This window comes from Eupeodes corollae, chromosome 2 (assembly GCF_945859685.1).
Source record: "Eupeodes corollae chromosome 2, idEupCoro1.1, whole genome shotgun sequence".
Taxonomy (NCBI): domain Eukaryota; kingdom Metazoa; phylum Arthropoda; class Insecta; order Diptera; family Syrphidae; genus Eupeodes; species Eupeodes corollae.
This window is the reverse complement of record NC_079148.1, coordinates 86095993-86122244: the sequence shown is the minus strand read 5'-3', so window position 1 is coordinate 86122244 and position 26252 is coordinate 86095993. Positions and strand designations below refer to the sequence as shown.

The following is a 26252-nucleotide window of genomic DNA, read 5'->3' as shown; positions in this document are numbered from 1 at the left end:
TTTACCCGGATCTTTTTTTCTTTTGAAGATTCAATCGCAATCTTTACTTCAATTATTCAAATCAATTGGGTGATCAAGTTCAGTTATTTCAACTAGATTTGTTTCACATGAATATTCTCCGCTGCTTAATCGATCTTAATTAAGAGAGTTTTCGAAATATGATGTGAATTCAAAATCTGTAATTTGGGTTCCAGTATTTGTAGGATTAATACGCATCTCTTTGGCCAGTTTCTACCAATCTTTTGCAGTGTTAATCCTTGCAAGTCGGCTGGAAATGCATTGGTAGTACTATCTTTGTTTTTCTTTACATAGGGCTTTGTACTTCTTATTTGCTTCACAATAGTTTTTTCTACTAGCATCGAGATTATATTTTCTGTAAATTTTAAGTAGCTTAAGTGAAGATTTTCGAGCTTTATGATAATCCTTATCAAACCAGGGTTTCTTTCGCTCAAACTTGACATTGGTATTAATAGGGTTCCCGTATGCTGCATAGATACACTCTTTTATGGAGTTGCATCGTGATTCAACACTATCCAAAGGCAAGAGTTTTTGCATAGCAACTTCATCAATTCTGTTCATGTATTGAGCGCGTCTATTGGTAAAATATTTGAGCCTTGGAAGCAACAATTAACTGAGGCAACTTTACGTATGTATGTACTCGTATCTTCAAGAGCTTTAATACCTAAAACTAGCAGCATGTGGTCCGAAGAGGTATACTTTCAATTGAGAAACTTTTCATCATTTCCAATGCACTGTATAAAGGGCAGCAGTAGTCAATAACTGAGGGTCCTCTAGTTGCCATAAAAGTATCGCCAAAACTCCTCCCGTTAAGAATAAGTGCACCGATGTCTTCCAAGAGCTCACAAAACATATTGCTGTTGCTGTCACTTACAGTATCTTTTGTTATTTGCTTTTTATAAATGATGTTGTTACCAAACTACCTGATAAAATCACAATTGCAGGTAGTATGATCAATATTCTATTGTACGCTAAGGATCTGTTGGCTTTGTTTGAAACTATCTAAAATCTACAATTGGATAAACCACAGATAAAGCGAAGATAATGGTTTTCTCAAGAAGTAATTGGCGCAAAACAAAACAATATATAGTAAATTGTTCTTGCAACGTAACCGTCTTCATGTCGTAAGACATCATCAAGGCCCACTTCCAATAAAAAACTAAAATTTGTCAGAAACGTATAAACTCCACTTATCAACTAAGTACAAAACCTTAAATTCACTCGTTAAATCGACATTGTGCTACGCCTTTTTTAAATAATGGAAAAACTGCAGAAGAGTTTCATCAAAAAATTGTTCAACCTACTAATTAAAACTCTAAAATATGATATCAATATTTAGACAAAGGTTTACCAAAAATCTTTACTTTTACTCTTTAAAAGCAAGGCGACTATATTCTAAAGTGCTTGACTTCCCCACATCGCCAATTGTAAGTAAAATGATTCAGCATGTAATCAGAAATAAGGATTGGTGGATGGAAAATTGCAAAATCGTGTAAAAATCTATTGAGAAGATACGAATATAATTACAGTTCAAAAAATTACTTCAAAATGTCTAGTTTATCGTACAAAGATTTGAAGATACTTAGAGGGTGTTGCTTTTAGCAGAAGCCCAGTAGTCGGATAGTTACAAATCTAGCTTATATTTAAAACCAGTTGTGACGTCCTTGGGCTAAACGATTAACGCTTAAGGGTAAACTGATGACCATTCCTAGAATACGGGAATTGTTTAACGGGAGGAATACAACTGGCTATTTTCCTAGAGAATTGTTTGCCAAAATATCGATAAAGCAATGATAGGCATGAAACCATGCGGCTGTGTTTAAGAGAAGCAAATGCCTCAGGAATAGAACGATCACATATCATTTTCATAGCTCTTTTTTTCACTTCTATCCTATAGACTCGAGTACGTTACTGGAGCACTAGCCCAAGTATGAGAATTATACTCGAGTTTTGGACGAATAGAAGCTTCGGAAATTATAGCCTGATCATAGGGTAGATAGGGGTAAAAAAAACTTCTTGCATCGTCGGAGAAAACCTAAATACTTCGAAGCATTTTTGGCGATGTCGAATATGTGATCACTCTACGACAAGTGGTTTGTAATACATAGAACTGAAAGCTGTTCAGTCTCTTCGATGCAAGTACTAACCATGGATAGTGGCATTAGGGATGGTTGTGCTTGTGTGACAGTAGACAGCATTGAGTTTTTGAAGCATTAAATTCTTCACGATTGGACAATATTGTCAAAATTTATGAGCTTATCATATGCTTCTGTTGTTAGTCCACATCCGAAGAATAAGGACGAGAACTTACAAACGAATATGAAAGTTGAGGGTAGTGTTATCAGCGAAACATTGTGGTTTAGAAGTTTCAGACAAAGGTTCATTTATAAAAAAAAAAAGGAAGAGTGTCGGAGACAAAACGGAGCCCTGGAGCACACCAGCGGCGTTTGCTTTGGAACACGTCCAATACTACTTGAATTAAACGATCCGAATGGCAATTTCTATCAAATGTCTTACAACATTAAGAGATAATCTTACTTTCTCCAAAGCGATGTAAAGATTTGTTCCACTGTTCAGTAAGATAAACCATGAGATCACCAGGGATTATTGCTACGAAAGCCATCATGCCAATCATTAAAAAGCTTTCGTTCTTCAAAATATTTGACGATAGTTAGAGGGTGAGGAGGATTTGTCCTTTTTAAGGGACAGGCTGAACAAAAACCGTTTTCCATCCACTCGGAGAGAGACCTGTAGAATAGGACACCGTGGAAAAGCTTACGCTGTGGTTTTTCCATAGTGGAACACCTCTTTAAAACAATAGCGGGAATACTATCCGGGCGAGCGGATTTGTGTATGTCAAGATCTTTAAATACTCTAGCAATGGTACGAGTGCGAAAGAAGATTTGTCCAATAGAACCATTAAAGTTTTTCAGAACAGGTGGAATCGTGACTCTCATTTGCAGCATCAAATTAACAGCAAAATCTGCTTCAAGCAAATTATCAATCGAGCTTACAAAAGGACTATCATTTGAGCGTATAAGAACCGACAATGACATAGACTTATATATATATATATATATATTGTATATTGTAGTATTGTTTGTCGTAATTTATGGTCATGCAAACATGTAATGTGTCCAACTTGGGTTTCTATACGATTTTAGATGCTTAAAATTTCCCATCTTTTTGTTGTCGATTTAAAATTATAAAGAAATGAATCTTCATAAAATAAGTTCTATCCATTATATTTTGGCACGTATAGCAAATTTCTACAAAAGAAAAATAAATTCATACTCTGAGCAAAAAAATTAAGATGTATAAGATAGCCTTTTTCATTACCTATTTCACAGCAGTCATAAAGTATCCGCCTTTTAAGGGTTATCTTAATAAATTAATTGAAATACTTTAATAGTACTCTAAAATAAAATTTGTTTAAATAAATAGTAAATTGAATGAATAGTGACTTTTGTAAAGAGGAAGATTCAATATCCTTTTAATTTTTAGGCAAGCGTAGACTTTATTACTATGAAAGACATGCATTCGGAAATGCTGAGGTCATTCTGTAATTTTGTAAACGATTATCGTGAAAATTATAATCGTTGACGAGATCGTTCTAAGATATCCTACACGTAAATGAATCACTATCGTCTTGTCTGCAGATCGCAATTTCAAGAATTTTAATTTCTCAAAAAAAACTTAATCTTTTAAAATTTGTATTTGAAAATCTGTTTAGCGATTTTCTTTTTAAATTAATTTTGTATATGCATATAAAATGTCATTTTAGTAAGTAGTTACTTAGAACTTATTAATTTACGTTTTTTATTTGATGTTCGTAAAAAATAATAAACTGTTTTCGAGTTTTTAATGTTGAATTTGAATGTTTTTTTTTTCAAAATTAAAAACTGAATTTTTAAAATTTTTGATTACCATATATTTATCAGACAGAATAAGAGCTTGTGCAGAAAAGAAGTATTTAGGCCGGTTGATTAGTTCCATGGGGTGTACCCTTAAAGAGCAGCTAAAAACCTTAATTTTCGAATTTGAACAATTGACTCAATGGTGTTGGCTGCAGGGGCGAAGACAGATGGACGAAATGGCGGTCCCACTTTCGTCCATCTTCGTTTTATTAAAATCTCGCATTCAAATTTTTTTACGAATGCAATACTTGCCATATAGTAAAAGGCAACACTACCGCTCAGACGATATAACTCCCCTGGATACTTCAAGCGATAATTATGACCCGATAAGCTTCTTCGGAACACCTACTTTTTAAACAACATTTTCTTAAGCGATGAGGCACAATTTGCAATGACAGCATATTGGACTTGGATATCCCACACGTCGTTAAGTAGGTGACTTTGGTCTTAAGAAAGTCACTGGTGTGCTCTATGATCAAAATTCGTAATTGATCCGTATTTCTTGGAAGGTAATAATGCATAAGGTGCAATGATTTATTTTGGACGGTATTTGCTCATGAATTGGACGATTGGTAAAAATATAAGTTTTGAATTATTAAGAAATTTTTAACAAAATTAGGCAGGAATTACCTACGTTTTATCAAGACGACAACAAGCCACAAAACTCGAGCCATTATTGCTTTATGATCGTGTCATATCACATTTTATTATTGGGCTATGCAAAAGACCGAATTCTAGATGTATTAGCCTAACCTAAATTACTCAAGAAATTACACATATACGTACCGACCGATACGGTCGAAAAAGTTGTTAACCGCGGCTACCTCAAAAATATAGCATGCTAAGGATCTTCTTTGTACACTTAGTAGCAAAGTGCAAACTTTATTATAAAATACTATTTTCATCAGAAAAATATCGCTGTTTGTGTTTTCTGTAGCTCTACTTTTAGAACCAACATTTTGTTATTTTACTGAATCCTTATGTTGATATATGATATGATTAAAATTAAATTTAATACAAAATAGTGAAATTTATCGCGCTCCACAGCTGTTCAGTGTGATACAAACTAAATATTTTTGTATATATTTCAACTTTTGTAACCAAGAGCTACGTCTGTTATCCAAAAAATGTTAAATGTCGCGTATGTCAGTGGAATACGGCTAACAGCACGTTTGTCGGACATTTACATATTTGAACACAGGAACTCGAGGGGTTTCAAATGCGACCAATTTCCTAAAAGTCCACAAACGTAAAAAATGCGTTTTTCGTGACCTGTGCCTCAGAATGTGGTCATTTGGTCGTCTGTCGAAACCATATTTGATTCAATGAGTTCAAGATAGAATGCATTTATAGTGGTGCCCCTACTTTTTTCAATGGTGATGAAATTTTTCTCGGGCACTGAGAACCACCTTTACTAAGCCTACCTCTGTAACTTTAATATATATACCCCTTTCATTTGACGAAAAAAAATGTAGCCTCAGCTCTCGTCGGTGGAGATAAAATATTTAAACGACTGAAAATCAAACACTTTCCTTACAATTCCAATTAACTATTTTCAAGGTAAGATACATAAGTTTGAAATGGTTCAAGCTAACTATTTCCTGATTTAACTGTTTTCAAATAATTTAAATCTTAACTTAAAACATAATTTGTACCCCCACGTGTTTGATTTGTGTCTGCAACTCAAATAAGAAAGTATGAATTATTTCGGTCAAAATTTTGTATTATGAAAACTAAACATTTAAGACTCTTACCAATTGTTTTGAAAATGCTAGGGCAACGCTCTATATAAGTGAAACATTTATAGGGTCTTACAGTGACACAAAGATTTTTTTATTATGATTTACCTTAACTTCAACGTAAACAGGTTCAGGAGGAGTATCTCGTACTTTTGCCTTTTTACTTTTCTTTTTGGACTTTGTTGCTTTTTTTGCTAAATTTAAATAATTATTATAAATAAAGGTTATTATTATATTTAAGAATTTTTTTTAAATTAACGAAGTATAAAAAATAAAAATAAAAATAAAAATAAAAGTATAATATGCTTTGCTAAATCTTAAATTTACCAATATCATCATCATCATCGCTCCCTATAGTGTTGGTTTTAGATGGAAATAAATGTATGTTACCATATAGTTAAGAAAAAAGTGAATGTAAAATACTAAACTAGGAGAGAAACTTACCTGATGGAATGGAACTTTTTCCACTTTCTGGATCAGTTTTTGTTTCCGTAACATCCCTAGCAGATGGTTTTGCTTTTCCTTATTTTTACATATAATTAAATGTTTAATTTATTATTATTATTACTGTTACTATTACTATTTAGTACTCCTATAGCTAAATAATAACCATTTCATTATTACCTTTTAAATCTTTTTTCTTAGACTTTTTGTCCTTCTTATCCGTTTCAACGACTGGAGGAGGAAAAACTATAGAATAAATAAATGATATTTATTGTTTTTTCGTAAAAAAGTTTGTTTTCTAAATTAAATGTACATAGGCTAAAAAGATCAAAGTTTAGAGGATTTTTGAAAACATTAATCATTATCATTTCTATTTCCATTAGCATAGAAATAGTAGATTTTATGTGACCGAAATTCAAAATTATTAAGTTTAAATTAATAAAAGAATAATTTTTCGGGTAACAATGCCATGGTTGTTTCAGTTTGTATATAAAATTATTTTAATCCGCAGATGTTTTCTAATGCAAATGGAAATTTGAATTAAAACTCGAAAATGCAGAAACTCACAAATTTTGTAAAGGAACCTGAATATTGAAGAAAATGATTTCGTATTTTTAATTAAGAGAAAATGCTTTTTTCTTTTAATTTAAACCACTGAGACGTGGTTGCAAACTTCTATTTTTATAATTGTAATAATAAGCCACACAGAGATTCTTCCTTTATATTATTATGTTCCAGTTTCCATACCCAAAAATGTTTCAGTCTAATAAAATTAACAATGTAAGCTAAATTGTCAGATGAATAAATCAAGGGCGGATCCTGACTTTTAATCAGGAGGGCGCTTAACATAAAAAATTAGCTTAAAAATTTTCTTTGAAAAAGGCTAACAAAATTTAAATAACATAACGTCCATCTTAGCCTTAAGTGTACACATTTCAAGGGCTAAAATGGCAACTTTAATTATTAAATTATTTTAGAGCGCTATTGTCCAGCAAGGTATAGTCTAACTATTTAATTTACTAGACTTTCTTCATATGAAAGCATTCCAAGCTATAAACAGTTTTTTAAATATGCCATATTTAAGAGCAAAACACAATAGTTTAGAGGGTTTTTATTGCTTTCATGGAGAAATGTACGCAATGGTTTTGAAACTTTGCTTTCTTCCAAAAAGAATATATTCTTTTTTGATGTCATTTATATTAATGCGAAAAACGCTACAAAAATTCAAAAACCCAGAAAATGAGAATTACTACCGCTATCAGTCTGCTTACTCGTAGATTGGAGTTGATGCTAGACAGCTAGAAAATATTTTGATCTTAAAAGAGTCAACAAAACTTTTAAGTTGTAGAGAGACAAATTGTTGGTTCTTGAATTTAAGGAAATAACTGCATTTGAGTATATACTTTCTCTGAATATAAAATAAAAACAAACTAAGATGGAAATAAACTTTTGTGTGGCAGTCACAAATTACACGTTTCATAATCTCTTTTCACTTCAAATCTCAAGAGATTCAAAGGTTTTATGTCAATTAATATAAAACGTTTATTATGTTTTTCAATTAGTCATTAGTTTAACAAAAGCGTCAATTTTGCTGTTTTTGGAACATTTATATTATTGAAATTCGTGTTTAAATCTCAGTTCTAAAACATCTAAAGCAAATTCACTTTAAAATGTAGATTCCTTTAATTTGTTAAGATCTTAAAAGTTTTATTCAACAGAAAATCAATTTTGAATGAAATATATTACCTGTAGAATACATTTTTCTCAAAAAATTAAATGCCATTAAAAACAAATAATGACATTTTCGATCATTAAAAATCATCATCAATTTAGAGCTTGCATTGAAAGACAAGATTATTGAAATCTGTTAATTAAGTTCTTGAGAAAATTTGAAAACATCGGCCTTATGAGGGGTACCCTTTTTTTTTTTTGTAGAAAAAAGCCAAATTAAGAAACAAGTTAGAGAAAGTTTAAAAAAATCTATTGGTTCATTTCTGAAAAAAATCGAATTTTTGCATTAACACCAACGAATTTGTATGGGGACTGCTGTTACTTTTAGTATTAAAAAATGAAAAAAAAACCGGCTTAGTTTCAAGACAGACAGACAGACGGATGGAATGGGGGACCCACTCTTTTTTACTTTTACCATCGTAATGTCATGTTTGATTCGAAATTTTTTACGAATGCACTACTTGCAAACATAGTTCCCATGTGTCGCAAGTAGATATCACTTCATGTTCACTATTTATGTACATACAAAAATAATATGGAATTGAAGGCTAGTTTCAGGAATTTAAAGGAAAATTAATATAAAATTGAAGATCACTTATTCAAGGTTTCTTCTTAAGAACCTTGCTCTTTTTCTTGGAAACAAATTTTATAAAAATAATTAAAAGCATTACTTAAGTTACAAAAAAATTAAATGTTTTTAAGGGCAAACCACTTTTTGTTGAATGTCGTTAAATTACTAGAAAATCCTTACAATTACAACTTAGCTGTATAAGCTTTATGGCTCATATGACCCCCCAGTCTGGTACGTCCATTGGTCAAAATTTAATAAAATTGTGCTTAGGTTTTGGACTAGGCCTAAATGTCAGATTTATATTATGTTCTTAGTCCAGTCCTCAGTTAAAAGTGCTATATTTTTTGCACCAAAGTTTAGAAACTTAATACAATTTTTTTTTTCATATACAAAAAACAGATAATCCAAAATATTATAGGGGTCATTTCCATTAGCACAATACGATTAGTTTTGAATTGAAGGGAATTTCAACCCTTTAAAAAATGTCTAAAAAGTTCACTCTCTTAGAAATAAAACACGTTATGGAGTTATAAAACAAAGAATCTAAGAAGTCAAAACGTTTTATACAATTTGTTTAAAAAATAAAAAAACACTTAATAACAATCTAAAAAGTTGAAATTTAAACACGAGTATTATTTCTGAAAACTCTTGTCAAAAAGCTAGTTGCATTCAAAATGGACAGTTTTAGACGGCATAAAGGATTTGAGGTAAAGTCAAGTTTTTAGTATCTGATTGGCCAGCTGTCAATAAATTGATATTTAATTAAGGCAAACTTTTTTAGAAAGTTGACTGGAGTCAATAAAAAAAAACGTTGTTTTATTCGAAATTTTACCATAGAGAAGACATGACATGAATAATCATTTTAAATACTTTGTTCGTTCCCTCAAATACAAAGTAGAATATGCAACTTCTTACGAATGAAGTGCATATAAAAAAGTTAAAGTTTAATTCCTTTAAGTGAATCTTCTTTTGTTTTAAACTATTTTCTCATGTCGAACGAAATCAAACCAACTGAATATGATCGAAATCACTTGAAAATCACAAAAACCGAAATTTAAAACAAGAAAATTCACTTCGTTTTATGTTCGAAATATATGAAATCGATAAAAGTAAATTTCAGAACTCTAATTTATATTTTCAATCGATTTTAATTTCAATTCGAGTGAAAGTAAAATGTAGAACCCAGCTGTAAGTGCACCATTTTATTGAAAGTTTAGAGTAAAGGGTTTATTGTGATATTGAAAAAGAGAGGACTTTTTTTTACAATGCAAAACACTAGTAATAAATGTCTGGTTACGTGTGTAAAGATTTTTTTTGGTAGAAATCAAGTAAAGTTCCAAATTTTAAATTAATGACATCTGAAAAAACTAACTAGCTGCCCTGGTCCATTTTGACTGCAAATAAAGTCCCCCTTGTTATCTGAACCTGCCCAATCTAAGAAATTTATTTTTTTTAATCAGTAACTATGATATAAATATCGTTTTTAAACGGACATTTTTGCACAAAATACTACGATGTACACCTAAGTAAAGTAAAATACTAAAGAACATACCTTCTTCGAGTACAGTAACTTCTTCTTCCACAAGTTTATCGTAAAACGTTCTCCATACAAAAACAACGATAGCATCAAATTTATGTTCAGATTCGGGAACTTTAGTATTGACAAAATTGCAAAATTTCTTATAGTTTTCTTCTATTAAAGGATTAACGAACTTTGCATCAAAAACACCCAGAACGTTTGATATGACATGTTTTATCCAATTTATCCTGTGATCTTCTTCCATGCTGCAATTTAGCAGATATCTTTTAAAATTAAATAACGAACGATGAGTAATTATTTTTTTTAACCTTTTTAAATAATATATCTTTTTCTTTTTAAAAAAGTAAACTCATGAGTTGTTATGTTTTTGAAAATGAGTGTATATTTTGAATAACAACAATTAAAGTAACAAGGTAACCAAACTCATGCGTTGTTAAGATTTAAAAAAATATTTTCTACGTGTTCGTGTTTATCAATTGTTGCTTATAAAATTTTGCTTAGTTACAAACAGACTATTGAAGTGCACCAGTAATGTGCTAGTTTCTATTAATTCAGTTTTAGGATGTCAACACGCCGCCGCCGCCGCCCCATCTTAGGGTAACCTATCGCCACGCATCCATTCAACAGCATTTACCTCAGAAAAAAGTTCGTATCTAGTAGTACCCATGGCTTGATGGTTAGTTCGTTGGACTGTTGCAACAATAAAACAATAAAACGAACGATGGATGGAAAGGGAAAGGACAACTCCAACCCGTCAAATCTTCGGTCGATAAGTCTTCTTCCGACTATCAGCAAAGTTTTCGAAAAGATCGTCAATAGGGCTCTGACTAAGTGAGCTGCGGACAACAAAATAATTCCGGATAAACAGTTTGGGTTCAAGGACGGTCATGACACAATTCATGCCGCGTCTAAGCTCGTGTCTGATATCCAATGGAATAAATCAAAACAACAATGCACAGGTGCTGTTCTGGTTGATTTGGAAAAGGCTTTTGACACCGTATGGAAGGAATGGTTGAGAGCTGTAAGTCACCACCCAATTTATTTATTTATCTAAGCATCCCATACCGGATACAAAACTATCATGAGTAAACATTTTTAGGGAAATTACATGATGTTGTCGCTAGTGTCGTGAAGAACAAAGATGCAATCGGACAAAGAGGAGAATATTAGTTTGTATTATCATACGTGTGAGATATTTAATTTACAGCCTAATTGACAAAATTAAATTATCTTTTTTTTTTCTATTATTCCTTACGAAGGTAAAGATATTTTTTTTCTATTTATATACGAAGCCGATATTTGCGTCAACTGCTTCTAGATTTTATTTTATTATTTATTTCAATTCGATAAATACTAACGATAACAATACTTATTTATATGTACATAATACTTATAATCTAAATATGTTATATAAAGAACATTGTTTTAAATTAAATGCATTTTAGATTATCATTTACAGACGCTATTCAAACTATATTTATAGGTCGTACAAATTAAACAAAGAGAAGAAAAGAAGAGTCAGGTGTCTCTTTATGAATCCTAGGATCCTATCAGCTTTAGTAACTATTTAGTTTAGATGCTTATTCAAATTTAACTTGGGATCAAGGATTACACATATGTAAATCAGAAAACGCAGAGACTTTCTTAAATGTATCAACATGTATCAAACGTTTACTTAAAATCAAAGGAACCTTTTTTGATTGTAAAACTCATGGTTCAACATTTGTCAACATTGAAAACGTAATGATTTTTACTAATAAAATTATCTTCTTGCAAAAGTAAACAGTCAGTTTATACTTTTGAAAAGCTTAATGTCATCCGCATAAATGAGAACGAGCGAATTTTGTATGATTAAAATCCAGTGATTTATAAATAAAATTGGGCCTAAATGGCTTACTTGAGGGGCCCCAGAATTTAAAATGAATTTATCCATATTGTCATTACAATTCCAATTTAAGAAGTTGATGTTAGAACCTTGATTTTTTAGTTTTGAAATTAACGTATTGTGACACAACTTGTCAAAGGCTTTACTAAAATCAGTAAATACATAATCATTTTTTCTAAGTTTTTAAAACACTAAAAAAAAAGGACGTCAAATTCAAAAAATTAATAACTGTAGATGTCTTTTTGAAGGACCATGAAAGGAATAGGTCTGTAGTTAGTTACTTCATTTTTAGGAGCACAGGTATAATGAATGCATTTTTCGAGATATTAAGAAAAGGCGGATATGATAAATAGGCAAAACAATTTTGTAAGATGGAATATGGCTTGGACTAAAACACTTATTATCAGCGCAACAGAATCTTCGCGTATTTCAAAATTAATTGAATTCATATGAGGAAAATTTACTTCAAATCGTTTGTATCTTTAAAAGCTTTTATTAAGAAGTTTGCAAACATATTTGCGATAACCTTAGGGTTATGACTATTTTTTTTAGTCTTGGACTTTCCATTTGAATCAGCGTATAAGCTCAAGATTTCCCCCGACCCAATAAAAATAATTATACAGAAATAAAAACTGTTTTTACATTAAAATCAGCACACATACATAGAATTTGTAAAACAGACATGATTTGTTTTAACTAGTGTAGGTTAATTTACATGCATACATTACATATCATGAACATTTTGAGATACTTTAAAAGGAATAACATACGTTTATCAATAGTGTTTTAATGAGGATGCATATTTTTTGTGATACCAATACTCAAAAATTTAAACACTAGATCTTTGCCTAAGAAAGCTTAATACAAGCTAAATCTTACAACCAAAAGGCTGCCAACGCAAAAAATATTCTCATCTGGTTTATCCTTTGTGCAGTATTAATATTTAGTTAGATATGAAAGGAACTACAATAACACACTTGTGTCGATTTGCAGAACAGATGTTATCCCATTCTAGTGGATCTAGTAAGAAGAAGTCCATATCTGAGAATATGCTTGCTCAAGATGGGGCCGAACCAAAGTGTTATATAGAACTAGAGTAACATAAGGATCCTGAAATTCTTTGAAGCAGTTTTAACAAATCAAAACATAAAGTTGGCTTTACTAACAATCAAAATTATGTATTTATATACTCCGTGAGATATGAAGGCGGTGCATAGATTGCTGCCATATTTAATTATTAATGCAACTAGACCAGGGGTATGTTTTTTTAGGGATTTGCGTGACATTTAATCAGATTAAGTTTTAGCCAATTTCCTTTTGCAAAAAATCACAAATGCAATAAAGAGGAAGTCCAATTTCCTTCAGCTTAAATCTGTAGATATTAAAAGCAGTAGAATAATCAGTGTAAATACAGTCGAGATTTTTACCGAGATATAGGGCATTTTTACACTTATACAAAAATGCAAGAAACTAGTTGTTGTCGCACAAAAGGTTATGCTTAATTTTAATTTGAAGAATTGGATGTTAATCATCTTTAAGTAAAGACAAATAACATACAACTTTTTCTAACATTATTTCAACATTATTAAAGATAGATAGCGGACAGTCTCGCAAGCGTAGGAAGTTATTTGCATTAATATTTACGGGAGTGTCAATAAGATTGCTTAACGAAAATTAAAAGAATATGAAAAGTTACGCGACTTAAAAGTTTTTATAAGAAGGCCGTCAAGAAAAACGTCAAATGGGTTTATGTATATTATATTTAATCGATTAAGGGATTCAATGTAATATTTGTTGTATAAATGAAGCTGATCAGTAGCAGATTTTGTCAACTAAAAAATACAAAACACTTCTTTTAGCTTTCATTCGTTTCAGCTATCATTATCATTGTTTCATCTTTTAACTTTCAACTTATATTCTACATTAACCCCCGTAGTACCCGTGGCATAGTGTCTAGTGCGTAGGACTCTCGTCCCAGAGGTCTTGGGTTCAATCCCAACCTGTGCCCTCTAAAGTGTTTTCCACCTGTACTGCCTCTTTCGAGGGTTTGACAAATTCTCCAAGAGTAATTCCTGTCCTTCTTCAAAGCAGCCATTCGGATTCGGCTTAAAACTGTAGGTCCCATCCATTTTTTATTGAAAAGACTTTTAGAAATAAAGACAAATATTTTATTTAATTTATTATTTTATAATTACTGTTTTATTTTTCATTCAACTGTTCTTTTAAATGTTAATTTTTAAGCCACTGGGCATTCTAACATAAGATCTGATGATTTAAGTATAAGCTGAATATTCTGAAAATTAGCTAAAAATATTATAAAATCATCCATTTTTAGATTGTAGGGTTAAACCAAAATAACATAGTTCTTTAATTTTTAACACTTTTATAATTTTTAAGCATAACAAAATAAATAAAAATAGAAAGAAGAAGAAACAAACAAACATATTTAATTATCAGACAAAGTTTTAATTTTGATTATACACTCGTATTCAACCTTTCACATTTCCAGACTTTTATTTTTAAAGTTCATAAGTTAAACTTTGTGTGAATATAAAAGCCAAGCATTTGTTTCTTAGAGTCTCAAATAATGTTTTGAATCCAAGAGAGTGCTCCTCTAATTCTACGTAGTCGGGCGCGCGCCAAAAAACTACAAATAAGTAGATATTCGACAAAAGTTCTTCGTCCATTTTGAAAACTGACATCATTGCCTTGTAATCTACCTTCACATATGCATTTCGTTGTGAGTGAAAGAAGCCATTGCAGAACCTTTGAAAGTCAAAACATTTAAATTTATGATCATTAATGGAGTATCAAAATCTTACCTCAGGGCTAGACGGCATACCACCAGCCTTAAGCCAACTTGATGGGGCCCATAGAAATAATTGCATAACATTTGCGGCAATATCAGGACTGACTCTTTTTGTTGGATTAGGATTCAATATATTATAGATTAACTGCTGAACAATATAAGGACATTCATCTGTTAATTTTGGAAGATCAGTTTCTTTATAATCCATGTTTTTTAAAGAGGACTTTCCATTTTCAAAACCACTTTCCGAATAAAAGGGATTATTCATGCCAAATATTTCATAAGCAATAGCTCCACATGCCCATAGATCGGATTTGGCATAATTTAACACAGAAAATGCCCCTGGCCTCTTGTTTATTATTTCGGGAGCCATTAACGCTGCATTTCCACCCTTATCGATATCAAAAGATGTATAGGGGACTTGCAAACCATGGGACTTATCAGCCAAACAGCACCCAAAGTCTGATAATACAAGAATTGGTGGTGTTCCATCATCATTTTTCTCAATCAAAATATTGTCTGATTTTAAATCGCGGTGAGCAATGCCATGTCGGTTGATGTGTGTAACAGCTTCGAGAAGTTGTGTAAACAGAAGAATTTTCGTTCGTGTATTTAATTCATTGGTGTCCAGAAGATTTCGAAGACTGTAATCGTATCGCTTCATTAAGAGGTAAAGACTCATATTTCGCCCATAACCTTGAGGATTTATTCGAGGAGGCTGAGCAATTGGATATAGTATATGACCGTCACGAAAATTTCCCACTTCTGCACAAAAATATCCAAACATTAAGACAATGTTAGGGTGTGGAGGTAAAGTATACGTTTGGTCATGTATTAGTTTCTCCCATTCTTCAGAGGATTTATTTAATGCGCGACGACGAGCTGGTACGGTTTCTTTGTACATAGCACGTAAAATTGCCATTGCATTACTTTGAATGTCATAATTGAACATCATTTTCATTGCCAAAGGATAACGATTGATGCTGGCATTCGTATTGTGCATTGGTTCCTGCAAATAAAACAATTTACAAAATTAAATATACAAATAAATCAGTCTTGGCTCTTTAAAAACAGTGGTTTTTGTCAATATACAAATATTTGCTAAATTAACCTTTATTCACAAACAAACAATTTTAAAATAAAAGCCGGTCTCCCTACTTTTGAACAGCTATAATATGCTAAACTGATATTTTCGTCGAACTTAATAATCGACAAAGAAGTCAACCTAACACTGCACATAAAAAGAAATTATAAAAGACCATCCGCCATTTCAACAATTCTCCTCTTCTGGAACATCTTTGGCTCATCGATTCCAATTCCTTTATAATAAACCTTGCATCTGAACTGAAAGTCCATACAAATGTTGAGATATACCCAAAGATTTTCCTAAGGATTTCATCTGCGCTCAAGTCTAAAAATTGGAAATTCACTTTGACGGACGGTACCAAAACCTCAAACACTACAACATTTGCTATCACAAATGAAGATTGTAGCAATGTACTTTTTGGACTACTTCCACAAGCCGCACCCAACTGAACTGCAGAAGCCTTTGCCATTTTTACTGCCACTCAGGGTGCTATAAAAGAGTATAAAAGGGTGCTGTGCAGACAGTCTCTCTACGACCAAAACTGTTTCAAATACCAACAATAACACCATCAATCTAATCAACAACATCCGCTCATTATTGGTAAATTCAAACCAGCACATACAATTGATATGGACACCTGGACACGTTGGCATCCCTAGCAATGAGCTTACCGATAAACCAGTCAGCCTTGCAAGCAAGTCACCAAACTGCCTTTAAAATATTTATACCAAGAATGATCTTTTGAAGAACCACACAAGAAAACTGATTAGCAACCAAGAAATCGATTGGAGAATATACGATCTCCACTATGTAGGAGTTGGATTCTGTTCACAGTCCATGGCCATATTATTAGACGCATTGCAGAATGATTATAATATTAGCCTGGTCCATAAAAACTTATTTGAGGGATGAAAACATCCCTCTGTTGGACTGGCCAGGAAACAGCCCTGATATGAACCTAATTAAGAAAGTGTGGGAGCTGGTGAAGATGGAAGTAGCTAAAGATGCGGTCACTTTTTGAAAGAGTAATTCACGTGTGGAATCACCACCCACAAATGCAGGAAACAGTCAAATAATGCATTGACAGTATGCCGCGCTTAGGCTCTTATTAAAGCAAAAGGAGGTTCAACAAAATATTGAACAAAATTACAAAAATAACAACAACAAAACTGAATATTAATTAAAAAAAATTCTTTAAATCTGTTGCTTTATTTCTAGGAAATACTTTATATTCTGCATACAAAATAATTTAAATGCATTGCAATATTAGAAATCCTGATAAAAATAACTGGAAATTAAAATTTTGCATAAAATTTAAAGTGCGTCTAATAATATGGCCAGGGATTGTATATACCCCACAAACAACGCAAAATCTGAAATAAAAAACTTCATCTGACCCCGACTTGGCCATACCTCACCACCCACCTCCACCTCCTCAAAAAAGAACCCCCTCCCAATGTCCTACCTGCAATACTACATCTGACTTCCAATACCTGCCCAAAACTGCAACATAAACTTTTTTCAATGACAGAAATTTGTAATGATAGCAATAAACGACCTGCCAAAAAATCCCAATGAAGCTGATTATTGTATGTCCAAAAGTTAAAGCTGCAACCGATCTGCTTAGAAAATTCCAATAATTGGTTTTAATGATGAAAATCAATGACAGCTATAGCGTGCTCCTAAGGCGCCAGTTGTAACTATCATTGATTTTCATCATTAAAAACAAACATTTGAATTTGTTGATTGAAATCCATCGAAAAATGTTTGCTGATAAAAATCTGTCATTTGAATAGTGTGAAATTGGAACCCAAATTAGTGGAACGATTCGTTTCACTTTTGAACATAAAAGAATCAGCTGTTCAAGAAAATGAATTTTCGTCCGGAAAATAGAAACATACATTTTTTAAGCAAAATAAATGCGCAAAATTCTTTGTGTGATTTCCGATCGATCGGTATATAATTATCATTTTTAATCCAAGGGAAACATCGTCAAATATCGGTATAAATTTTGGTCAAATCGATTTCAATAACTGGCGACTTATGACCTAAATTTATCGATTTTTCAACAATTTTTTTTTATTAGTAAAACACATGAGAACCCTTCTTACTAATAGCTGTAAACGGCCCCTAACCCACACAGTTTGTTCAATTAATTTGTATTTTCCAAAGAAAGTTCCATTACAAAAAATATTCTTAGTCATCGTGAACTTCCCGGGAACAACATTTAACAAATAAAATAGTTTCGGATTGTGTGACGTGTTATCAAACGATTATAATTAAAAAAGATAAATTTTAAGTTGGAATTCCCTTTTACAATAAAACAAAATATTCCAAATAAATTCCCCTTCAATGTGAAGACAAAACCATTGGGTGCGTCAAATTCAATTGAATTGTATAAAACAAATCAACAACAAAATTTATAATTTTTATAATGTTGCCACGAAGATTTTTGCATTTAACGATTTGTAAAATTTCTTCAGTCTTCAATATTTGTTGTCATTAAAAATACGAAAAATTACCCCACATGGAAACAATGTTTTCACAGTAACATTTTTATTTGTTAGGAATTTATAAATTAAAGTTTTAAATTCATAGTATAGGATTATTTAGGAAATAAGTTCAAACCCATGCACGTACCACCAAAATTAATACGGAAAAATTCCAAGGAACTTACAATAAATTTCCCATTGGAACATTGTTCACAATAGCAATTAGCAATACATTCTGAGGGAAAGTTCAAACATGAATCAGAATAAGAATTTTTCGAACTTGGAAAATATATACTATAGCCGCAGTTAGATAAACATCTAAATGTAACTGGAAATAGTCTTATTGATTTTAATTTACGGTTTCACGCTCATGATTGTGTCATAAGTGTGGTAAAAGTAATTTTATAACTAATTTACATTGCACAGATAGTTGCTTTAAAATTGAAACAGTTCAACAGTTTAACACTGGAGTACACGCGCCCTATTTTTATACTCCATTGCACGCGTGGCCTCCTATGCTAAACCATTTAACAATGTTTATCATTTTTTATTTTAAAAACATATAAATAAAATAAATATTTTTGCGTAATGTTCAATTAGCCTTAAACATTTAATAACCATAATTTATTAATTTTAGGTTGGTGTGTAAAGTATTTCAAATCTAATACTAATAAAAAACTGTTAAGTTATGAAGAAAACTGTAACTGTGGTCTACTATAGTAGGCCATGCGAGCAATCCAGTGTTAAGTACCTAGGAGTAGTAATAGATAGCAATCTAAATTGAAAGAATTATATTCATATGTTAAGTCTTTTTGCTCCCAAAAAGTTTTAAAAATTATATATTATGGGCTTGCAAACTCAAAGCAGCAATAAGGCATAACAAGCTGGGTGGTTCCTATGTTAATACTTTTCTTTCGACCTCTATTGATTGCACAGAAGCATTTAATACGAATTGTTTTAAATAAAAAAAGGGTTGGCTGAGACTTGGCCTTTATTTAAGGAATTGCTAATTATACCAATGAAGTTTTTTAAAGTTTTAAAAGAGTTTTTTCAAACAAGCGAAAATATTCCTAGTAGGAATAATCAAATGTACAACCTTCGTGTGAACAATATGAGCTTAGTTAATGGAGCTTTTGCTTATAGAACACATTTTGCTCATTTTTATACATATACAGCTCCAAATATTTTCAATAAATTGCCCCTATCCATAAGAGAAACCTTTCGTTTTTCATGTTTTAGTAAAAAGGTTAAAGACTGGTTATTTACGTTAAATTTTGTTGTATTGAATCACTAAATTAGTATTTTTTTTATAAGCTCCAATAAAATGAATGTACATAAATTAAAATAGTTATAAGATGTATATTATTAATGAATTGTTGAGTATCTTTTAACATTTTTTTATACAGTTGCAAGCAAACTTTTTCATTATCTTATATTTCAATTTTCGTTTTTCTTGTATTTTAATTTACACTGATTGTCACCCCACATCAGATACCAGTGGATTTACAATTGATGTGTCATTCACCACTTACTTCTAGTTAAAGAATGAACACCTTACTTATTAATTAATTGTTTAATAGTTTAAAGTTTAAATGAATGAAAAAAAAAATACAATACAATTCAATACAATGTATGTATATATTCTCTTTTCTTTGAAATCTCAAACAAAAATCTAACTAAATCTGAAATGCTTGATTTAAATCGGCACTTGTCAAAGAAATTCCAACTAATGAATGCTATAAATGCCTCTTATATAAATCTTATTGAGTGAACGAACAAAATGTTATTTGTTTAATTAATAAATTTAGTTTGTTTCAATAATCAATGATAAATTTGCGACAAATTGAGAAATCATAACTATTTAATAAACAGTTTTTATTTTTTAGAGAGGTATTTTAGACATTTAACATCTTAATCTAAATAAAACATATTAAACATTTAAAAACTAAATTTAATTTATTTTCTATAGCCGGTTAACTAATGACAAGTTAGTAATCTATATTTAAACCCGTTTCGTGCATATACAACATCTCAGAATGAATTGAAATTGTAGCAACTAATTCACAACGGAAGTACAAAAATGAATACAAGATTTGTGAAAGTAACCCAAATAGACAAAACGAGGACCTACAACTGTTGTCTTAATTATTCAAAATCAACAAAACTCCAACAAGAACCTTCATATGAACTTTCTTTCATAATTAAGATATCACTTTGCTTTAAATATCAATGTTGATACTTTACATTCATAAACTTAAAATTTGAATAGTTATTTATAACAATAACACCTCTTGTATGGAATATATCAATGTGATCAATATTTGCTTGATAAACACTCATTTTGCAAAAATTATACTCATCTTAATTGATAACGATTATGAGAAAGTATGCGATAACCATGCACCATGAATCAAATTTCGTTTTTTTCATTTGGCTTTTTGTTTGTACTAAAACACTTACCTTTGTGCGAAGTTAATAATTATACATTCTATCTTTGAAATTCATTTTTTACCAATAGTTATATAAAATGGAGTGTTCAAAAACATTTTCTTCGCCAACCAATATTGCAAATTTAAGGTTTCTAAATTATTACCTGACTTATTTGGAGTTAGAAGTGGTCAAATCGACATCGTTTCTCCACGTTAAAAGAGCTTAGTACCTAAGATTCTGTTTAGGCCATAAAGTGCCCTTTGCTTTCTAATTTGTTAGTTAAATATACAAGTAAAGATTTTCATAAAGATAAAGATTTTCATAACCTTACTTTGTTTTCAAACGCGTAGTAAACAAAACTCACCACATTATGGATTTGACCCCTGTCGACACCATCAAATTTTGAAATACCAATAGGGTCCCAAGGTTGTTGCCTATTGTTATCCTCCTGTCTTAACGATTCGTTTCGAAAAAAATCTTCGATTGCTGGCGACTGACTACACAAGTTAAGGTTATCTGCACTTCCACCGAAATTATGAACGAATCGACTTATATTCTGAATCGGTGACATCATTTCGGGACGAAAAGAAACTTTTTGCAATAGGCTCGACTGCGTTTTTACTTCCATATTTGCGTCTGCATTCTCAACTGTATTTTGTGTTATATTTTCCGTTTTAAGCGAAGCAGCATATACAACGGCTGCACAACCTTTTGCAATTGGAGGTCCAACATCCAATTTGTCAATGCTGAAGTCATCATCCATTACTTTAGAAACTTCACCATAATTCCATGATGTTTGTAAACGATTGGCAGCTTCCCTAATTTCCAAGCATACACCTTCGAGTTCATCTTCTTTTGTTAGAACTCCCGCCCCGGAAGCTAAGCTCACACCAATTAAAGCGAAAAATGGAGCAGAATCCCCATAAAAAAGTTTCTTTGTTGCCTTATTTCTAAGCTCTTCTGAATATGGAGCTGTAACTCGATTAAGTATGCTATCTACAAAGAGTCTTCTAGCATGTTGACCAAATCGAAAGATACCACTTCTGTGGTGAGCATTTAAAGTCTTTTTAATTGTGTCGTTTCCAGCCTAGAAAAGTGTAAGGCAAAATATGTAATAAATACTTAACATTCAAAGTGTATTTTGTAAGGATGATGAGACAGATAAGATATACTTTAATACATATGACATAAGGAATAAGTTAGCTGATAAAAAATGTGTTAACTAAGATATTGTTTTTTAGTTTATCTGGAAAATCAAGATAAATTGAACTGACAATTAATATGATTTTTGTTTATGTAAAATGTTAAGCTCTGTTTATATTACCAAAAAATTGTATATGCAGGTATGCATAAATATAAGCTACATTTATTGAACATATCTTTTTATAACGAGTTTTTCAAATCAACAAAAACTACAAAGCCAATGACACCCCAAATCGATGTTTGGTAATGTTTCTCTAATCTAATTTTTCTTATTTATCTAATTTAATTTTGTATTAATTAACTAGCTTTTACCCGCGTCTTCACCCGCATTAGATAGTTTTTTTTTGGATAGTAGTATTAAAAAACCTGGGCTGTACTTTTTTGTACCTATGTTTGAAATGTGCCGAGATTGGGTGTGATTGTCATATGTTAGGTTAGGTAAATAAATTTAAAGAAGATAGGTTACTGCAATACACTTTTATATACGACGTGTTTTGTTTTACCTTTTTTAGCTAGAACGTAAAGTTTTTTTTGGGTTTGAGACTCATGAGCACGCTACATATAATTGTACATGGGGTATTTGTCCCTGAGCTTTATTGTTATTGCAAATGCTGCTTTCAGAGGAAGCTGCACTCTTTTAAACTGAAACAGCAAATCGGTTGGAACTATCGGAATGCGAATTAAAACATTTTTTCCTTTTGCTAATTCAGTCATGATTATAGCTTTTATAATATTTCGTCCTAAGTGAGTAATCTGTAGACATGTACCATTACATAACTTTGGTGCGTCAAGATTTCTGATTAACAGGACTGGAACACCAACCTTCAATCTCAACTTATGAGAAGACACCCTTGATAATTCCAAAGAATTAAGAAACTCTATGGGGTATTATGTTACTTGCTCAGTGTACATAACGTTGTCTACTGAGAGGTACTCGACGATATCTCCCTCCACGTCCGACATAATTTGTTAATTTATCTGGCTAAGCGACATGCATCACTAATTGCGTCAGAGTCCCATGATGAATCACAAAGACGGCTTACTTTGAACGCTGAACATCAGGCACAAAGAAAACCTGCTTTTACACGTAATACATGGGATGCATTTCAAGGCGCAGCTTTTGATTATGACCCTATGATTGATTACATTAATCATCGATTAGTTCTCATTGGTCGGATGGATAAAAAACTCACACATTGTGAAGCACTAAAATGGAAAGACGAAATTCCGGGCATGTGTTGTTCTCGTGTTAAAGTTTCACTCCCTTTACTTGGCGAGCCAGAAGAACCCTTAAAATCTCTGTTTTTATAAACAATGAATCACGGCGAATTTCGAGAAGTATAAGAAAATATAATTCGTGTTTCCAAATAACGTCTTTCGGAGTAGACAATAAAGTTGTTACGCCTGGATTTTCCTCTATACTTTTACAATTCAAGGACAGATTTATCTTAGGATTGGCTCTTTATAGGCTACAAATGATCAGGCAAAATTCTTGCAGAATTCACGGATTTTGTGAGGTCACTGAAGGAGTTGTAAGGGATACTGTTTTGAAAATTCAAAGAAAGCTGCACAATTACAACCGCCTCATTAAACCTTTCAAAACAGCATTAGAAAGAATGCCATGTTCGTGTATGATAAATTTAACATGTTCGACAACTTATTTTTTGAGGGTTGGGAATATCAATTTTATACAAATACAAATATTATTCAAATCTTTGGTAATTTAGGAGTGAAAGCGATCAGATTCCCCAGAAAGTAATTTTTCCCATGGGAATGCGTTGTTTTCCCGAGGTCAAAAGTAACTCATGTCCTTTCTTAAATCTCAAACAATATCCTTTCTAAATTTCATTTAAATCTGTTCAGTAGTTTAGGCGTAAAAGCGACGCGTGTTTCTCAACACCACCCTAATTATGACATGCATGACGAATTTACTCACTTGTTCAAACTTTTGAATATGAACTCAAACCTCTTTGATTTCAACGTAGTCCAAAAACTTTCAAAAATACTTTTGAACTATTCTACTACGCAGCAAACGAGAGAGGGGGAGAGGCGGAGAGAGGGGGTGAGAGGTGTTTCCACTAAAGTATCTCTCCTTATCCAGACGGCAGCGGATGAATTCTCAAACTGGAATCAACGGTGGCATCTACAGTTCCAGTAAGGTTGAACTACTAAGTGAACACCTTATAGGGAAAAGTCTTGAGTTTCAACAGTGTGAGCAAGCACATCACGACAATACGCACCAAGGCTAAATTCGCGAACATAAGCCTAATATGAGCACATGCCCCAACAGAGAAGAAAGATGAAGACACCAAAGACATATTCTTCGAGCTCTTCGACAAGACATATGAGCAGTGCCTTGGCTATGACATTAAAATTGTCTAAGGAGATTTTAATGCCAAGCTAGGAAGAGAAGATATCTTTGGTGGTATATTTCAATAAGCTCCAAATTACATCCGAAACGTTGAAAACTTTTAAATATCGAACACATCGTTGTTCAAGTTCCTCTCGGTTTCCAACAACTTGCGGATGGCAAGACTTCTTTTTAAAATCGAGCTGTTACTGCCACACAGCACTCACGTTGGTGAATGATCTAATTTGTTCCAACTTTATTCAAGCATAAAGCCACATTTTTCGTAAGTGAATTAAATGATTAGCTTAAAAAGGGCGTCATCAACGGATAATTGACAATCACTGTTTGTGTTAACAGGATTTGAATTCACGTCACTTCTAAAGGTTCAGAGGTAAACAAAAAAGTTTAAAGTTTTGGAGAATTGACCGGCAACGTCTGTATTTCGATTATACATCTTACATTCTTCCCAATATGAAAAAGGATACCAAGTTCATACTATGAGGTTTCCATTAATTCGACTATAAATTTCTTTTTTACATAAAAGAAAATTTGTATGCACGGAAACTTGCCAGAGTCGATTAAATCACATTTCTCTAATCAGGCCCTGTATTTCAAATTCTGTAATGTTATTCGTTTCTCCATCCTGGTCAACCTTGCTCCTTCTTATTTTCATTATTTAAAAGTAATTATTATTATTATTAATACCAACAATTGTTTTTAAGAAAAAAGTTAGATTGAATTTGAATTTAGCTTTAAAATAAATTACAATAAAAAACCTAATTGGTCTTAAAAGACAAAATAAACTTTTAATACATGTTTATGCTGAGGTGCATGAATGAACAGATCGATGGTATTTCTTAGATAGTAAAATCAATATACTAGTGCAGCTATGTCTGCGAATTTTAACTTTTACATTAAAAAAATCTAAGTCAGGGTTCTAAAAGTTTTGATTATTGATAAACCTCATTATTCTCAATACTTAGAGCTTATTCATGCGTGTAGTCTTCTTAATCCTAAAGAGTTATCTAAGGCTTTTAAAATGTAATGTAAGTTTTAGCTCAATGAATTGTGATTCTTCAGAACCAAATTTCAAAATATATGATAACATACTACCTCTTGTAACCAGCAGTTAAAAGAAATCAGAGAAATGAGAGATCATTGCTATAAATACGTAAATTTGCAAATATTAATGTTACTCACCTTTGTTATTGTCGCCGGAATACAACGTCTGTTTGTGTGTTCAAAAATGTTGGTGTATATATCTCGTTTACAGTAACTTTGTAAAAAATGACGACCATGGCTGGCAAGTCGATGGCTAAGCAATCGGAAAGACATGATCCTGGCCTAGTATTATCTTGGCTCCCTTGATCACACCCAAAGAATAACCAACTTACAAAATATTTTTTTCAGATCTACCTAAAAGAAAAAAAAAACAATAATCTTGAACTACGATTGTGTACGACTTACCTTTATGCCTTCTTCTACGCTGTACCGCTTAAGCCCCCTTTAGGGGATTCTTGTTGCTAACATCAATCGTAGATTTTGATGGTCGTATTTATTTGGTAGTATTAGGTAACCAAGTGATTGATAGGCTTTTTTGAATCCTGACTTTTGACTGTTCTTGCAAATAATTATCTTATTAATATGTTCCTCAAGTTTGAATCAAAATTAAAACAAAGGTTTATTGCGTATTAAATTAAATAAATATTAAGATGTTATGTTCCGTGGAAATTAAAAACCTTAACATACAAATTTTAATAACAAGTAAAGTGATTTGTCAACTGTCAAATGACGGCTGCGTTTACACATTTGTAGACTTATTTATAGCAAGACCACAATCAAGCGTTCGGTTGTGCCGACATTGACATATTGAATAGACATTGACTCTTAAGCACTGTTCACATGAGCACAAGCAACGAATGAACGAATATTCGTCGATTTTGACATGTTTTTCACATGAGACTTTTTAATTCTTCGCTAATGAAGTTTGACTTTGACAATTGTTTTTTTTTTGTTTATCATTATTGTGTTTTGTT

At 31.8% G+C, this 26252-nt stretch overlaps 2 protein-coding genes across 3 annotated transcripts in view; both read right to left on the bottom strand.

Moving 5' to 3' along the window:
* LOC129944126 (dynein axonemal heavy chain 10) overlaps positions 1 to 10219 on the bottom strand; it is a 142765-nt gene extending 132546 nt beyond the window's left edge. Inside the window, 4 exon segments of the mRNA XM_056053321.1 lie at positions 5783 to 5868; positions 6119 to 6196; positions 6299 to 6364; positions 9973 to 10219. Of these exon segments, the coding sequence (XP_055909296.1) occupies positions 5783 to 5868; positions 6119 to 6196; positions 6299 to 6364; positions 9973 to 10204 (462 nt within the window). The 5' untranslated portion in view covers positions 10205 to 10219.
* A 3780-nt stretch (positions 10220 to 13999) lies between these two features.
* Positions 14000 to 25984, bottom strand: LOC129944737 (serine/threonine-protein kinase Pink1, mitochondrial). 2 transcript variants are annotated; one of them, XM_056054397.1, is made up of 5 exons: positions 25684 to 25984; positions 25417 to 25632; positions 21028 to 21750; positions 14668 to 15663; positions 14000 to 14611 (listed from the first exon to the last, which is right to left on the bottom strand). In XM_056054397.1, exons 2-5 carry the CDS (start codon positions 25549 to 25551, stop codon positions 14426 to 14428), a joined length of 2040 nt encoding a protein of 679 aa, XP_055910372.1. In that variant the 5' UTR covers positions 25552 to 25632; positions 25684 to 25984; the 3' UTR covers positions 14000 to 14425. The 2 variants fall into 2 exon arrangements, with proteins under 2 accessions (XP_055910372.1, XP_055910373.1); XM_056054398.1 differs by having other exon boundaries at positions 25417 to 25628.
* Positions 25985 to 26252: the final 268 nt, after the last annotated feature.